General features: G+C 41.6%; 1 protein-coding gene across 2 annotated transcripts in view; it reads left to right on the forward strand.

Annotated features, from left to right (window-relative positions):
• Positions 1-12,735, forward strand: part of ARHGAP8 (Rho GTPase activating protein 8) — a 111,292-nt gene extending 98,557 nt beyond the window's left edge. For both annotated transcript variants that reach the window (XM_034783836.1, XM_034783847.1), the window contains exons 10-13: positions 2,314-2,391; positions 3,053-3,181; positions 7,414-7,517; positions 10,800-12,735. In XM_034783836.1, coding sequence (XP_034639727.1) covers positions 2,314-2,391; positions 3,053-3,181; positions 7,414-7,517; positions 10,800-10,997 — 509 coding nt within the window. In that variant the 3' untranslated portion in view covers positions 10,998-12,735. The remainder of the gene's footprint in view (positions 1-2,313; positions 2,392-3,052; positions 3,182-7,413; positions 7,518-10,799) is intronic.
• The last annotated feature ends 2,907 nt before the right edge of the window (positions 12,736-15,642 follow it).

Genomic DNA, 15,642 nt, shown 5'->3' on the forward strand with positions numbered 1-15,642 from the left:
ACCTCAAAAGTTGTTTCATGTTGTCATAGGTTTCCTTCATATGGACTGTATGACCAACTGGAATTGATGGCAAAACATTGCCATTATGCAGTAAAACAGCTTTAAGACTCGTCTTCGATGAATCAGTGAACAGTCTCCACTCATCTGGATTGTAAACGATGTTGAGGGCTGCCATCACACCATCGATGTTGTTGCAGGCTACAAGATCACCTTCCATGAAGAAGAATGGGACAAGATCCTTTTGACAGTCCTGTTCCATGACAGGAACATGGAAACCCTAACATCACCTGCCAGGAGATTCCACTGCTGTAGTCTGGAGCCCAACAGCTCTGCCTTACTCTTGGGTAGTTCCAAATCCCTGACAAGGTCATTCAGTTCACCTTGTGTTATGAGGTGTGCTTCAGAGGAGGAGGAGGATGGGAGAAAATATGGGTCCTGTGACATTGATGGTTCAGGACCAGAAGTTTCATCCTCTTCCTCTTCCTTGTCTGACTCAAGTGAGAATGATTCTGGTGCATCAGGAACCGGCAGTCCTTGTCCGTGGGATACTGGGCGTATAGCTGATGGAATGTTTGGATAATGCACAGTCCACTTTTTCTTCTTCTTCTTTGACACACCTTTCCCAACTGGTGGAGGCACCATGCAGAAGTAACAATTGCTGGTATGATCTGTTGGCTCTCTCCAAATCATTGGCACTGCAAAAGGCATAGATTTCCTTTTCCTGTTCAACCACTGGCGAAGATTTGTTGCACAAGTGTTGCAGCATATGTGTGGGGCCCACCTCTTGTCCTGATCTCCAATTTTGCAGCCAAAATACAGGTGATAGGCTTTCTTAACCATAGTGGTTATACTGCGCTTTTGTGATGCAAAAGTCACTTAATCACAAACTTAGCAGAAGTTATCTGCACTGTTCACACAAGTACGAGGCATCTCTGCTCACTTTGGCTAAACAGAAATGTGTCCCTTTGCAAAATCAAACACTGACAAATAAGAGAGCACGACACTGTATGATTTCTAGAGCTGATATAGGGCAATTTGTTCAGCAGAGTGATGTAAGCTTCGTTATGATTGCATGATCCATGACTTCTAGGAGTAACATGATGCAATTCATATCATGTATGATGCAATACCAGCTTCAGATTGCATCATTCATTGTTTTGCCTAAAAAACAAGTACTGTCCAAACCCAGTCATAGATTTATTCATAGATCCAGTCAAAGATGTATTTTAGTCATTTCTGGTTTAAATTGAGATCCCTTCCCTTTATAACTCACTTATCCTCCGTCATTCCCAAGTCAAGGGTCGTATATACTGACCCAATAGCATATCTTGAAAACTAGAGCCAATCAACAATTTTAAGCATCATTTTCGTTCTCAGTGACCCAGAATTAGTAAAGTTTGACTACATTTATTTCAGAAGCATTTTGGTTCACATAAATGTCCTATTTTGAAATGTTTATCTAAAGCTTTGAATGTAGGAAGTTCACTGCATTGTTTTCTCTGTCTCTTGGGATAGTAAATGCCTTTGTGGGAAATTTAGGGTAAAATTTGCAAAATCCCTATATGACCAAAGTCCCATTTTCAAAAGGGACGTAAGAGCCTAAATCCCAATGATTTTAATAGTCTAAGGGCTTGTCTACTTGAACATTAATTGATGGCAAACTGGAATGTGAATCTACTCCATGCTGGCCTACTGCACACTAACTTCCATGTGTACCCTGCTGCTGTGCGCTAAAAGTTCTGTGGTGCATTTTTTACTACCCTGCTTTGAAACAGGAATAGATTGAAGTGCAATAGGGAACTTTTAATATATGGCTACAGGGTCCACACAGACAGCTAGTCTGTGGCAGGCTAGTGTGGGGTAGATTCACACCCCAGCTTGCCACAAATAAGTGTTTGTACAGATAAGCCATTAGGCACTACTATCTTTGAAATGGAACTTAATCTCCTGTGTCATGTGGGCACTTTTGTAAACTTTACCCTGAAAGAAAAAAAATAATTGCAAAGTGTTTAATAAAACCTTGAGAAAAGCAAATGTTATTTCCACAAAGTGTGCTAAAGGATGAGCTCAGATTGCTATTACAGGGTAAAGCATGTTTGCTTCTGGATCACAAAATGCAGGCACCTCTTCAGAAGAACCTCGCTGAACTCTAAACTCAACAAAATGGCAGTGTTTGAAAAACGCTTGCCTCTGAATCTGTCATGTGTACCTGTCACCAAACCCACTCACTCTGTTCTAATAGGATTTAAACCCATCAAAACAAGCCAATGAACAACAGCTTTCACACAGAGCACCTTCATTTTATTTTTTCAGGACTCCGAGTAGAAGGCCTGTTCAGAAGGTCAGCCAGCATACAAACTATCAAAGAGGTTCATAAACTCTATAATCAGGGTAAGTCACCATCCTCCCGTTGCTTTAAATTAATAGCACTCTAAAGGCCACATTGATGTTGTATCTGTTGGTGACACCGTATTGCTATCTTTCATGTAATTAGTTAATCATAAACCCATTTGTAACCTAAAATGTCATATTAGTGTAAGCAGTAATACAGAAACTTGAAAGATAACGACAGGCATTTAAAGCTTTCTGAATAATGAATCATCAATTGATGTCAGAGCTGGAGTTTACAAGATCTGCAGCAGCTAATGAATTATGAGGCTTAAGTCAAAAATGGTCTAGTTTTTCATAAACAATTGCATTGCCTCAATGCTCAGTAGGTTACTGCAGTTAGTTACAAATTATCCAGTGCAGTATCTTCTTGTCATTTTGTCTCTAGTGTTTTTCCATGGTTATGACAATTAAATATAATTTTACATAACAATTTGTGAAATGTGTTGAATTCATTTGCTGAAATGTCTTTTTGAGGTGAGTCTCTTGAAGCTAGATTAATAAAACTCCATTTAAAAAAGTACAACATGACAATGTTAAGATTTTGCAGCTGCTGCAAACAAGGTTTTCTTTTTCTAACTGTGGTTTGGAACACAATTTTTAAACAGTAATAAAAGATATGTTGAAACATGTAACTGAGGAATCATCCTTTTTGGTCCTCTAGGGAAGCCTGTGAATTTTGATGACTATGGAGATATCCATATTCCTGCTGTTATCCTGAAGACCTTCCTCAGGGAACTCCCACAGCCTTTGTTAACCTTTGAATCCTACGATCAAATCCTTGGAATCACCGGTGAGTATAAATCACTTATGTCATGAGTTTTATATTTGTAGTTGATCTGGGTTTGGCTACTTTATAATGACTTTGTCATTAACCCATGACACAGTAGGATTTGTATAGGAACGTTCATCTCCAATAAGCTGCAGGCACTAGACCAGGGGTCTCAAAGTCCCGGCCTGCGGGTCATCTGCATCCCAAGAACCTCCCCACTGTGGCCTGCGGAGGAGAGATGCATGCAGCCACACTGCCGGCTCTGTCAGCTGCATGTGCTGCCCCCTGCAGCTCCCATTGGCTGGGGAGAGGGACAGAGATACTATCACTAGTTGCCAGGCAGAGTCAGCCATGGAGGCAGCATCATTAGTTGCGGGGCAGAGTCAGTCATGGAGGCTGTGTCACTTTTTCCCCACAACGAATATAAACAAGTCTAAATACCGAACACAACTATCTGATGCACACCTTGCTGCAATCCTGAAGGTTTCAACTGCTCAGTCACTGAGGCCAAACATCAACTGACAGAACTGAAGCTTTGCCAGGTGTCTGGCAAACACTAAAAACTCTCTGGCAGGCAAAAAATTGTATAAAGTTGTATGACAGGTTTATTATTTCTAAGAAATTCGAAATAAAAAATACAATATAAACGTTTTCTTTTCTGAACACCATCTTCAGTGACGTTATTGTCCCGCTCGGAGGATTTGAGGACTGGTACTGGCCCTAAGGTAAATTGAGTTTGAGACCCCTGCACTAGACTGATCTGATAGCAAGTATAACATTCCATCCAATAGAGGACAGAAGTAAAAATCCATGTCCAAGACTTTCAGAAAGTTAGATTGCAAGTCCATATTTTGGCATCTGCCTGATTTTCAAAAGTCCTGAGCAGCTAATAGCTTCCAGCCTGGCAGGTGCATAAGAGTTTCTGAAACTCAGCATTTCTGAAAATAGACCAGGGGCCTAAATACAGACTTAGCAGTCTAATTTTGGATTTATATATTTTAAAATCTTGACCCATGTTGTAGAAGTACAAAACAGCATATTATTATATATTTATAGTACAATATATTAATATGCACTTTTTCTTCCACCCCCGCCCCTGCTTTGCTCTATTCCCTTTTCCCATACTAAACCCCGTTGTTCAAAGTTGTTTCTGTTCTTTTTGTATGTTTTTTATATGGTGCTTTCCATCCTGGAGGTTTTCAAAATGCTTTTAGAAACTATTTACTGCTCCATACAAAAATCACTTTACTGCTAAAGTGCAACTGCCCTTGGGGATGGAAGTTGGCAACCGGATGGGGATCAGTGCGCAGTGAGGAAGTTGAGCAAGGGAGGAATTTGGAACGATGCCACCAGGGCAAGCTCCACTCTTATGGAAGCATGTTATGTGATATGTAATGTCCGCACAAAGCAAGTAGGAGCTTGAAGATTTAGCCCCAAAGGCCCACACATAGGCCTCTCGCTTTAACCAAGGTTTATTCATTTATTTGTACTGCAATCCTGCATTATCAAGAATTAGGCAAAATTTCCAGCGTGCTTTACTCAATTACTTCAAAACATTGGACCGCACTCAATTACACCAGTTCAACCTTAGTGTTTTCATCTGCACTGGTGAAATTGTGGTAGCAGAATTTGGCCCAGCCTACGTATATTTCATTGAAATTTTAGTAGAGCTACTACTCTGGAATAAAATATTAGGGAACAAACCAGATTGACTTAAAGCTTAGAGAGGGGAATATATTAATTATCTAAAGGGCTGACATCACATGAATCTTCTGGTAATAAAACTTCAATCATATGGTCTTTTTCCAGGCATTGAGAATTCTTTATGCTGACAGAGTGACTCAATATATTCCAGTATGTCTGGCATTTAGTACATGTTGCTTGGAGAGACACATTCTTCTACCCACTAGTTTCATTCTGGGTGGGTTCTAAATTCTGGTAAGCATTGAGTCAACAGAACTTTCTTTCACAATTTGTGATTGGGTGTTTGTTCTAACTTGGTGCTCTTTGAGGTGGGGGTAACTAAGGGCTGGTCCACACTAAGCCCCCAGTTTGAACTAAGATACGCAACTTCAGCTACGTTATTCACGTAGCTGAAGTCGAAGTATCTTAATTCGAACTTAGAGGTACTTACTGTGGGTCCACACGCGGCAAGCAGGCTCCCCCGTTGACTCCGCCTACTCCTCTCGCGGATCAGGATTACCGGCGTCGACGACGAGCACTTCCGGGATCGATTTATCACGTCTAGACAAGACGCGATAAATTGATCCCAGAAGATCGATTGCTTGCCGCCGAACCAGCGGGTAAGTATAGACGTACCCTAAGGGTTGGCTGCTTCCAGAACAGCTTGTTAACGCTCTGTTAATAACTGAGAGACTCTGCTGTTGGAAAGCTGAAATTGTTATCAGTGGCAGTCTCTGTTGCGGCTGGTGACTATGATTGTAAGCTCTTTCAGGCAGGGACTGTCGTTTGGTTATGTGTTTACATAATACAGGAATACAGTGGGTCCTGAGCCATAAGTATGGCTCCTAGGCATTATTGCAAAACAAAGAAGAAGAAAAGTTGAACATGTCCCTGATCCTGCAGCCATTATGCACATATTTAGCTTTGCTCATGTGAGTAATCCCATTCGTGATAATCCAGGGTACAGTGCAAATTAATAACAAACTCTTGTTTAAAGCTTTCATGGAATTCTATGAATTTACTGTGTGTGGGTCTTTTGGAGAACACCTTAAAATATATTCTAATGTTCATGTAATTGGAAGTCAAATAGACTAGCTAAGTGGTTCAGGGTGTCATTTACTTTCCCCTTGGAGTCTTGGGTTCAAACCCTAGTTAGCTCATCAGTGAAAATTAGTTTAATGATATCAAGCTAGTTTCTAGAGAATGCATATCCACAGAAATCACCATCTTGTCAGTCTCTGCCTAGGACTTGAACATGGAGGATTATTGCAGGATCCCAACAGAGGTATGTTTGCAGGTATATGAGTAAGGAGAGAGCATTTTGAGAGGCAGGGGTCTCATTGACAGTTGAGTCAGGGAATAAATATAGTGCAGCTGTATCCAGTACATAAAGAGAGGTAATGGGATTCAAATTTAGGACCATGAAATTTCCCTGTAGCAAAGAAACAGATTCAGCTAACTCATCTGGTAGAGAGAATAGTCTGAGGGTTATTCTCAGGCTCTGAGCTGTGCTATCCAGTGATTATATGAGGGGCTGGGAATCTGGTGTTTTAGATTCTATTCATAACTCTATCAATGACTAACATCATGATTTTTGAGTAACTTCACTTCTGTGTCTTGGTTCTCTTGTCTGTAAAATGGGCATAATAATCCCTGCCTACCTCACAAGGATGGTGCAAGGCTTAATTAATACTTGGAAGATGCTTTGAAAATCTTAGTTGAAAGTGTTTTCACATTCCAAAGTCATGCTACTAATTATTATCCTGTAACAGGGTGCAACTCACCATTCCAGCACCTCCTGCTGGCTGTCTTGGGAATTAGCTCTGCATATTAGTGCACCCTCTTTGGGTGGTTCCTCACCACCATCACTCCTTCTCCAGGACCCACATCTCTCCAAGGACCATGGCATCCTCTTCAGCAACACAGGTCTCCATCCATGCCACACACTGCTCCTCCCTTCCTGGGGACCTGCAGTCCACTGTTCAGCTACTTTCCTTAGTGGCTACTGCACCAAATTGTCTGTGTCACTGTCTTGTGGCCCCAGCATCCTCATTGCCCTTGCCTCAGGACCTCAGCCTGCAAACTCCAGCAGCCAGCCAGGAGCTGTCTCTTGCTCCCCCAGTCCCTGCTAGCAGCACTGCTCTGTCTAGGGTGCTGGGAGATCTCTCAGCCCTCCAGAGACACAGTCCTTCCTCCCTGGGCTCCCAGCAGAGAACTGCACTCCTCTGCCCTACAGTTCCCTTTTTATATTGGTCTGCCTGGCCCTGATTGGCTGCTCCCATCAGCTCCTTTCTAATTGGTTGCCTCCAGTGCAGCCTCCCTAGGGCTGCTTTTAACCCCTTTTCTGCCTTTGAGGGGCAGCTGCCCCATCACGTATCTCAACAAAGGGAAGTAGTGTACACAGATCGAGCTAAATTCAGTTCTCACTTACAAAGATGTAAATCCAAAGTAACATCACCAGATTTTTGCAGGTGTCACTGAGTATATAAATTGTCCTAAAAAGAAAATTACAACCTTGTCTATATTTTTATGCCTATTGGATTAGATTACATATGACCTTGATATTATAGGTGTGGAAAGCAGTTTACGAGTGACAAGCTGTAAACAAGTAATCCAAGGACTTCCTGAGCACAATTATGTTGTTCTGAAATACTTGATATGCTTCCTTCATATGGTGAGTATAGGCAAAATTCCCATTATTCTGGCAGACATTTTTTTAAAGTCTGATTTTGCAAAATTCAACATTTAAAATAAAAGAAAGAAAAGAAAAAGAAATTGAAGAGTTGGAGAAATGCAAAAAGGTGGTTGTGCATTAATTGTCAATGCAGCAGCTTCAATCTGCAGCACATCTCCACTTCTAATAAAAGTCAGAGTTGAATAATGACCTCAATGATAACTTCAGTATAAAACTCTGTATAAATAATTGAAACCACGGTGTAAATAGAAATAAAACCACACACTTGCTAATGTGTTTGAAAGGGACACTTCCACATTTCTATTGCTTTGAATATTTTTTTTTTTTTTTTTACTTTCCCTTTTTGTGTGAAATACCTTTTTAGAAAAAGCTTGGAAATAATGTTTCCCCCCCAGCAATTAAATAAACAAGCCTGTAAAGCCTTTAGTGCCAGAGAAAGGTGTTGGATCAGTAGCCCCTGGAGTCTAAAGTCATCTATTTATCCACAGAAGAGCAATCTAGCAATAGTAGCAGCAATGCAATCTCCCTTCCTACTGCCCAATTTGCCATCTCTCTGGGCTAACTTTTTCAAGCCTCGATGCTTAAATTTAAGCCCCTTCATACATATTTATGAGGCACCTAAGTAAAGCAGCCTGATTTTCAGAGTGCTGGGCACTCTCAAATCCCGTTAAATTCTGAGGCACTTTGCTGATTTATACCATCTGAGGAATTGGTCCTCGGGGAAGGCCTTGTGGGCCATGTATTTGTGAGCCACATTTCAGAAACAAGTTATTATAATGCCTCTTTATAGCAAAACCCCACCAAAAAACAGTATTAAAGGAAACACACTGATACAACCCTGTTGCAGACAGGTGCCTTTCATACCTACATGTTCATTTATCATTACTTAACTGAACTCCAAAAGCTATTCTAAAAATCCTCATGTCATTTGCTATTATTTCAGCAACTGATATCTCTCCTCAGTGTTATGAATCGTGTAAGTGCCTTTGTTCCAATAATAGATGCACCATCTCAACACACTTCTTAAGAGCTGAACACTCGAGGTGTTAATGAGGTGTGCAAAAGTACTACATAGTGTTTTCTATAATTGGGCAACAGAACATAGCATTTATTTTTGAGTGTGCCTTGTTATGTAAAGCACAGAGTCAAGTTGATATTAGCACTCAGATCTGCAATTTTTGCTGATCTGTAGCTTTTAATCTTTCACGTTTGAGGGAGTATTTGCATTCATAAAGGTCAAGGGAATGTGAAACAACCTGGAAGCTGGAGATTTCTATTCATCATAGGTCAGGTGTGCTATGCAAGCAGCCATAATTCAAACTTGAACACATGGCTCTTCCAGTAATCCCAGTTTTTACCTGTGACCACCACCCTTCTTACATATAAGAGGCAATTTAATTCCCTCACAAGCTCAGCCTTGAGTAGTGCAAGAGGTACTTGTGGTAATTTTATGAAGTGGGATGAAATGTAATCACGAGATACAGTTTTTAAAGATGGGTTTTAAAGTTTTAAAATTTGATTCAAGCTTCTCAGCAAAAGACCAACAACTTTGCTCTGCAGTCTCTACTCCCTTACTTAACACATATCTTCTTGTGACCAAGGGACACTACAACAAGACAATGTGATTCCAACAGCAGTAAAATACCTGAGTTATGGGAATGGCTCCAAGTCCTTTGACTTTAGACTAGCAGTGAATGATTCCTTCAATAATGAGCCCAGCATACCGAAAAAGGAGCAAACTGTCCGTTCCCCACTCAAGAATATCTCAGGTTGCTAGAAAATGATCATTTTGGGTAACAGCAGTACCTGACCACTAAGAGCAGATCTGAGTAGTGGAAAATGTTGCATGTTTGTACAGCAGCTAGCACAGTGTCCCCCAATTGAGGTATCTAGGCATTACCACAATACAAATCACAAGGGGAAAACAAGCCGTGTTTTCAAGACTCAGTCCGTAAATGGTGCCCACAAAAGATTTACATGCATGGATGCTCAGCTGAGTTCACAAAATGTGTGTGCGTGCACAAACAAGTATTTGTATGTATAAGTTTCCATTGGCATGTGCAGTAAGTTGATTTATGCACGAATAGATGAGTTTAGTGGGCTCCGAAAACTATGCTTATATGTATGCAAATTATTTTGCAGAAGCACTTTTTTGGGCTCCAGTTATAAAAATAGGGCGAAAAATGTACACCACCACCTTGTTAATGAATACATAGTTCAATTTGTTTGTCAGGAAATGGGTTCTTTTCTTCTTTACAGCACGGCATGCAGGATAGTTTGCAGTTACTCAGTTTGAGGCTAAATCTTGAGTTCTGTTTATGTGGTGGTACAGGGCACATAAGCCCCAGATGGCTGAGTAAGCAGGCTCTTCACTGGACAGATCAATACTGAGTCCATGTCTGCAATATGGGCACTATAGCAGCATAGCTACAATGCCATGGCTATGCCACTGTTACCCTGTCATATAGATGCAGACTACAGTGACAGAAGAGGTTTTTCCGTCACTTTAGGAACTCCAACTCCCTGGGTTGATGGAAGCATTCTTCTGTCAACCTAGCTGCATCTACACCAAGAGTCAGGTCAGCGGAGCTATGACGCTCAGGGATGTTCATTTTTCATACCCCTGAGCGCTATAGCCATGTGAACTCAAGGGAGGAAAACTGGGTTGTGTGTGGAAAGCCGCCACACAGGATCAATATCTGCTTTCTCAGGCGGAGGATCCTTAGAACTTATACACATGCCAAGCTGCCCTCCGTGAATCCTGGTCTTTCTCATTCAGTAACCCCCAGGCTTACTGCTACCTGTTCACGAGAGGGTGTCCTTACCTTCTAACCAAGAAAGATTAGATTTTGGAGGGAGATTGGGAGTGGTGTCACTGTCCTTATTTCCCCTCAAGTTACAATGGAGGACTATTGTGATCTTTGGTCCAATAGAACCCATATTCTCTGAGTCATCAGCCAGTAAAACCTGATTTCCTATGCCACTAGCTGTCAATCAGCTTCCTGTCATGGGATTGGGGAAGCACTCTGCTTTTTTAGTGACGCCCCAATGCCATTCACCAGCACCTGGGTGGCCCAGAGCTGTGGACTCAGCCTTGGGGTGGGGCCTGGGTTGGGCAACTGCATAGCTACTATGTGCTCAACCTCGAGGTGGGCTCCCCCTGTGGTTATAGAGTATTCAGTCCAGGCAGCTCCATGTGAGATTTGGCCCTTCATATTGCTTTCATTTGTCACTTTCAGTGGTATGTATGTTCTTTTCCAGGTATCCCAGGAGAGTATTTATAACAAAATGACTGGATCCAACCTGGCGTGTGTCTTTGGGTTGAATTTAATTTGGCCGCCTAAAGGAGCTTCTTCCCTGAGTGCTTTGAATCCTCTAAATCTCTTCACTGAATTACTGATAGATTTCTACTCTAAGATCTTCAGTTCACGAACGGTACCTGGTGAGATCTTACCTTAATGTTCACAAAAAGGGAAAAGGAATATGCCTACCTTAGCAAAAATCTCCACATATAAACCTATGAGAATTTACTATACACAGGATTTTACAGAAACAAGTATATTTCATATACAGAGCAAAATCCTTTTCTCTCTTTTGCATCACCATGATTTTCCAAATATCAAAGATGTTAGGGGAAATATGCTTACCGATACTCTTTGTATATGGGTGTCTATATATAAACATTCACAAACCTTCAGGTCAAAGTGGCATGAACTTTCCTCTTTTCATAATCTTTAGCAATTGTTAAATATTTGTTAGTTTAAAAATTCATAACCGTAGATAAGACTGTCATTTATTTAAGCATCTGGAAGTTCCCTACTATGTGGCATTTTTTCTAGGGTGATACTAACTTCTGGACCATCATCCCCCTTCTTGCAGTAGTGCTATATAGGCATTTTTTCCTCTGGAAGAAGTTTCTTTTGAAATCTTCAAATATATACAAATTATGGATCCATTTTTCAGAATTTCAGGCACTCGTTCCCACACACACAAAAGTGTGTGCACTTGTGTCTGCATTTATGTGCAATTACCATGAAAACCAAAGTATTTGCCTGTGTCAGTTAGATTATGCATACATCTGTCTCTGTGCTTTTAAATATCTAGTATGCCTGTCCAACTATTGTAGTTGCACATGCAAACTAAGTGGAAAATTACACAAGCACTCTTGAGCTTTTACAAATCAAGTCATTTGTGTTTTTATCTTTAAAGAATTTCTGTTTGTATCAGTATATAGTTAATTCAGAATGTGAGAAAACATTGTTTGAAAAAGGCATTGAATGTTTTCATTATTTGCTGCATGCTCTTCAAGTTTTTTGAGTTGTTAGAAATCTTCCTCTAAAATCAGTCTCTCTCTCTCTCACACTCACACACACACACACACACACACACCAAAAAAAAAAAAGAGAGAGAGAGAAAGAAAATCTTAACCAACCCTGAACCCTGGAAAATACTCCTGATGGCACTTTTATCTAATCTAGTCTATGTTATCGGTGGGATGACATTAATCCCATTGAGAATAATTAGCCATAGTAATGTAAGGGGGAGTTTCTGTGTTTTCTCTCTAGATACTTGTATTTGAATACCACTTTAAAGTTCTGCTCCCTCAATGTCTGCTACTGATCATTAGTGGAACAGGATAGGGAGGTTATCGTTGTAACAGCAAAAGGGACTGAACTAGTGGTGACCAAAATAAGCAGTATTTTCCCCAACGTCTGCTTCTCCTGCTCCCATACAAAGCTGCTGAAGCAGACATACCATTCAGGATATAGTAGAGACAATGATCCATGGAGACCGGTTTGGTTATCCCTTCACCTTCAAAAACAAAGGAATCCTTTCCCTTCCAGCGGTTCTAGCTAATTGAGGGCTTGTGCTTCTAGTCTCTCATCTTGACAGCGACTAAGTATCTGCCTGTCTAACAGATGCAGGCTTCCAAATCCTTGTTGGAGAGAGTGATTTATTCTTTTTGGCAATTTAGAGAAAATAGGAGAGAGTACCCATCACACTATGTCAGTCCTATGTTTATCCAGTAGATGTCATCTACAGCATAAGGCGATAAAAGGAAATTATTACAATGTAAATAATCAAAAAGCTATAGAACAAGCTGTACTGTATGTAACATCCTTTTAAAATTTAAATTGTGGTGTAATTTTCTCTTAATTCATCAAGTGTTTCAATTAAAAACAAAATTTTGGCTTTTAAATATCTATTGTTAAGTGTCTGTTCTTTGTTAGTATCAAGTGGCCAGTTTGGCATGTCTTTGCTACTTAAGTATAAAATGTTGCCCAGTATAAAGAGAATAATTAAGATGAGTTTATGAATTTAATGTTGTTGCACTTTTAGGAAAATGAGGTTGCAAAGGAGGAAATGTGTTCAGTCTCTGATTTATATCATAAATTGTTAAGACAAACAAATTCCTGTGCAGTACAGTACAACGTTTTGAAGATACTATTCTGTGAATCGGCACCAAACATTTATATCAGAGGACCTTGGTCTACAGGCCAATGCATGAAACTGGGAATTAGAAAACCTACTTTCTAATAACATCTCTTGCCCACAGTCAGATAGCTATGCAGTGGCAGTTATTTCACCTTTCTATGTCTCCATTTCTCCTTGAGTAAAAGAAAATAACAATACCTACTTTTTTTAAAGAGCTTTGAGATTATTGGCTGAGAATTTCTATAGAAATACAAAATGTTATCATTCAGATATTTCCAAAATCCAGCTGAGCCAAATGGCACTTTCAGTACAGTACTAATGGTTTTCAGACATTGGGGAACGTTGCACTGATCTGTTATTTGAGTATAGAGGGAGTTTAGGCAAAATACTGTACCAAAACACCTTGCGGTGAAATCCTGACTCGGCTGAAAACAATGGGAGTTCTGCCATTGACTTCCGTGGGGCTAGGATTTCACCACATTCTCTGGCTCTCTTTTTGTACAGCACTAGAAAACAGTGGCAGAAGTATCCCAGTATCAGTTTACAGCCTAGTGAAAGCAGAGCCCTTGCCGGAATAGATTGCTAACTCAGCAGTAATTCACCCCAGAGGAAAGTTGTTTTTTTCTGACTCCTTGCATTAGTTTTCTGTTCCCCAGACGTCCACTGCCTCCTACAAAGGTGGATTTGGTATATGCTACATCATTTGGCTGATCTTTGACTGTGTGTCTCAGAAACTGATCTCTTACTGTGTGAATCAGTGGCTGGCGCCTAGCAACAAGTGAAAGTGCCTGCAGTGTGCATGGCTTTAGCTACTGTATCTGCTCGTAGGCACCGAGAGAGATTTAAAGAGTGGATCTGTTTTATTTATTTGTCACATACCAAACTGCAGTTTTTCCTTTTAGTCTTTGAAAATGACCATTTTTCAGAGATCGCTGGCTTCTGTCATTTACCGATTGAAGTACAGAATGGAATTTCTGATTCCAGGATTGTTTCGTTTTTAAGAACAGGACATACAATATCCCGCAGTTTGAACAATTTGATATTGTTTAGAAAATTTAATACTGTTTCTGATTATGAGCAGTGTTCACATGGGTGATGGTACATTCCCGCTTCTAGTCACTTTTTCTCAGATGGCCGCAGAGAAAAGTGTAATATGTGATAGCTGGCTCTACCCCTTCCCAGCCATTCACTGACTTTGACAGATCTACACTTAAAATGCTGCACCGGTGCAGCTGTAGAGCTTTAGGGCATGGCTACACTTGCAGATGTAGAGCACTTTGAGTTAAACCTACCTTTGTAGAGCGCAGTAGGGAAAGCGTTGCAGTCTGTCCACACTGACAGCTGCAAGCGCACTGGCGTGGCCACATTTGCGACACTTGCAGCAGCATTGGGAGCAGTGCATTATGGGCAGCTATCCCACAGAGCACCTCTTCTCATTCTGGTGCTGAGGCTTGTGGGGAGAGGGTGGAGGGGCGGGGCATTCTGGGTCCTATCCCAATGCCCTGTGATGCATCAGTTTGCATCCCAGCAATCCCTGTGCTTCTGTCCACATTTGGCGCCATCTTTCAACGTCTTTTTGTACTGCGCACTCTGTCTTCCCTTTCGGTCTGCAGGAATGGAGCCCAAACTTCTGAGAAATATGCTGACGAGTCTCGCCAGCACCTCACGTTTGGCAGTTGAGTTACTCTTTAAGCTACAAACTAACAGTGAGGACTCCGACGATGATATCGACTCGAGTAATGCATATGACACGAGTCTGCTTGTGGCATTCACGGACATGCTCACCACAGTGGAACGCCGCTTTTGGGCTCGGGAAACAAGCACTGAGTGGTGGGATCACATTGTCCTGCAAGTTTGGGATGATGAGCAATGGCCGCAGAACTTTCAGATGAGAAAAGCCACTTTCATGGGACTGTGTGAGGAGCTCACCCCCACCCTGCGGCGCAAGGACATGAGATTGAGAGCTGCCCTGACGGTGGAAAAGCGAGTGGCTATTGCAATCTGGAAGCTGGCAACTCCAGACAGCTACCGATCGGCCGCTTACCAGTTTGGAGTGGGAAAGTCGACCGTTGGAATCGTGTTGATGCAAGTTTGCAGGGCCATTAATTGCATCCTGCTCAGAAGAACTGTGACTCTGGGTAACGTGCATGACATTGTGGCTGGCTTTGCACAAATGGGTTTCCTTAACTACAGAGGGGTGATAGATGGGACGCATATTCCAGTTCTGGCACCAGCCCACCTAGCCTCCGAGTATGTTAATCGGAAGGGGTATTTCTCTATGGTTCTCCCGGCGCTTGTGGATCACCGTCGGCATTTCATTGACATTAATGCAGGCTGGCCTGGAAAGGTGCATGATGCACACATCTTTCGGAACACTGGCCTGTTCAGGAAGCTGCAAGCCAGGACTTTTTTCCCAGACAAGAAGATCACCGTAGGGGAAGCCGAAATGCCCATTGTTATCCTTGGAGACCCCGCTTACCCTTTAATGCCGTGGCTCATGAAACCCTACATAGAGAGCCTTGACAGCAGCAAGGAGCGGTTCAACAACAGTTTGAGCCAGTGCAAAATGACTGTGGTGTGTGCTTTTGGGTGGCGCTCTCTGTATTGGACGCTGGACCTGGCCGATGACAGCATTCCCGCGGCTATATCCGCGTGCTGTATCCTCCAT

Source organism: Trachemys scripta, chromosome 1 (genome assembly GCF_013100865.1).
Source record: "Trachemys scripta elegans isolate TJP31775 chromosome 1, CAS_Tse_1.0, whole genome shotgun sequence".
Lineage (NCBI taxonomy): Eukaryota > Metazoa > Chordata > Testudines > Emydidae > Trachemys > Trachemys scripta.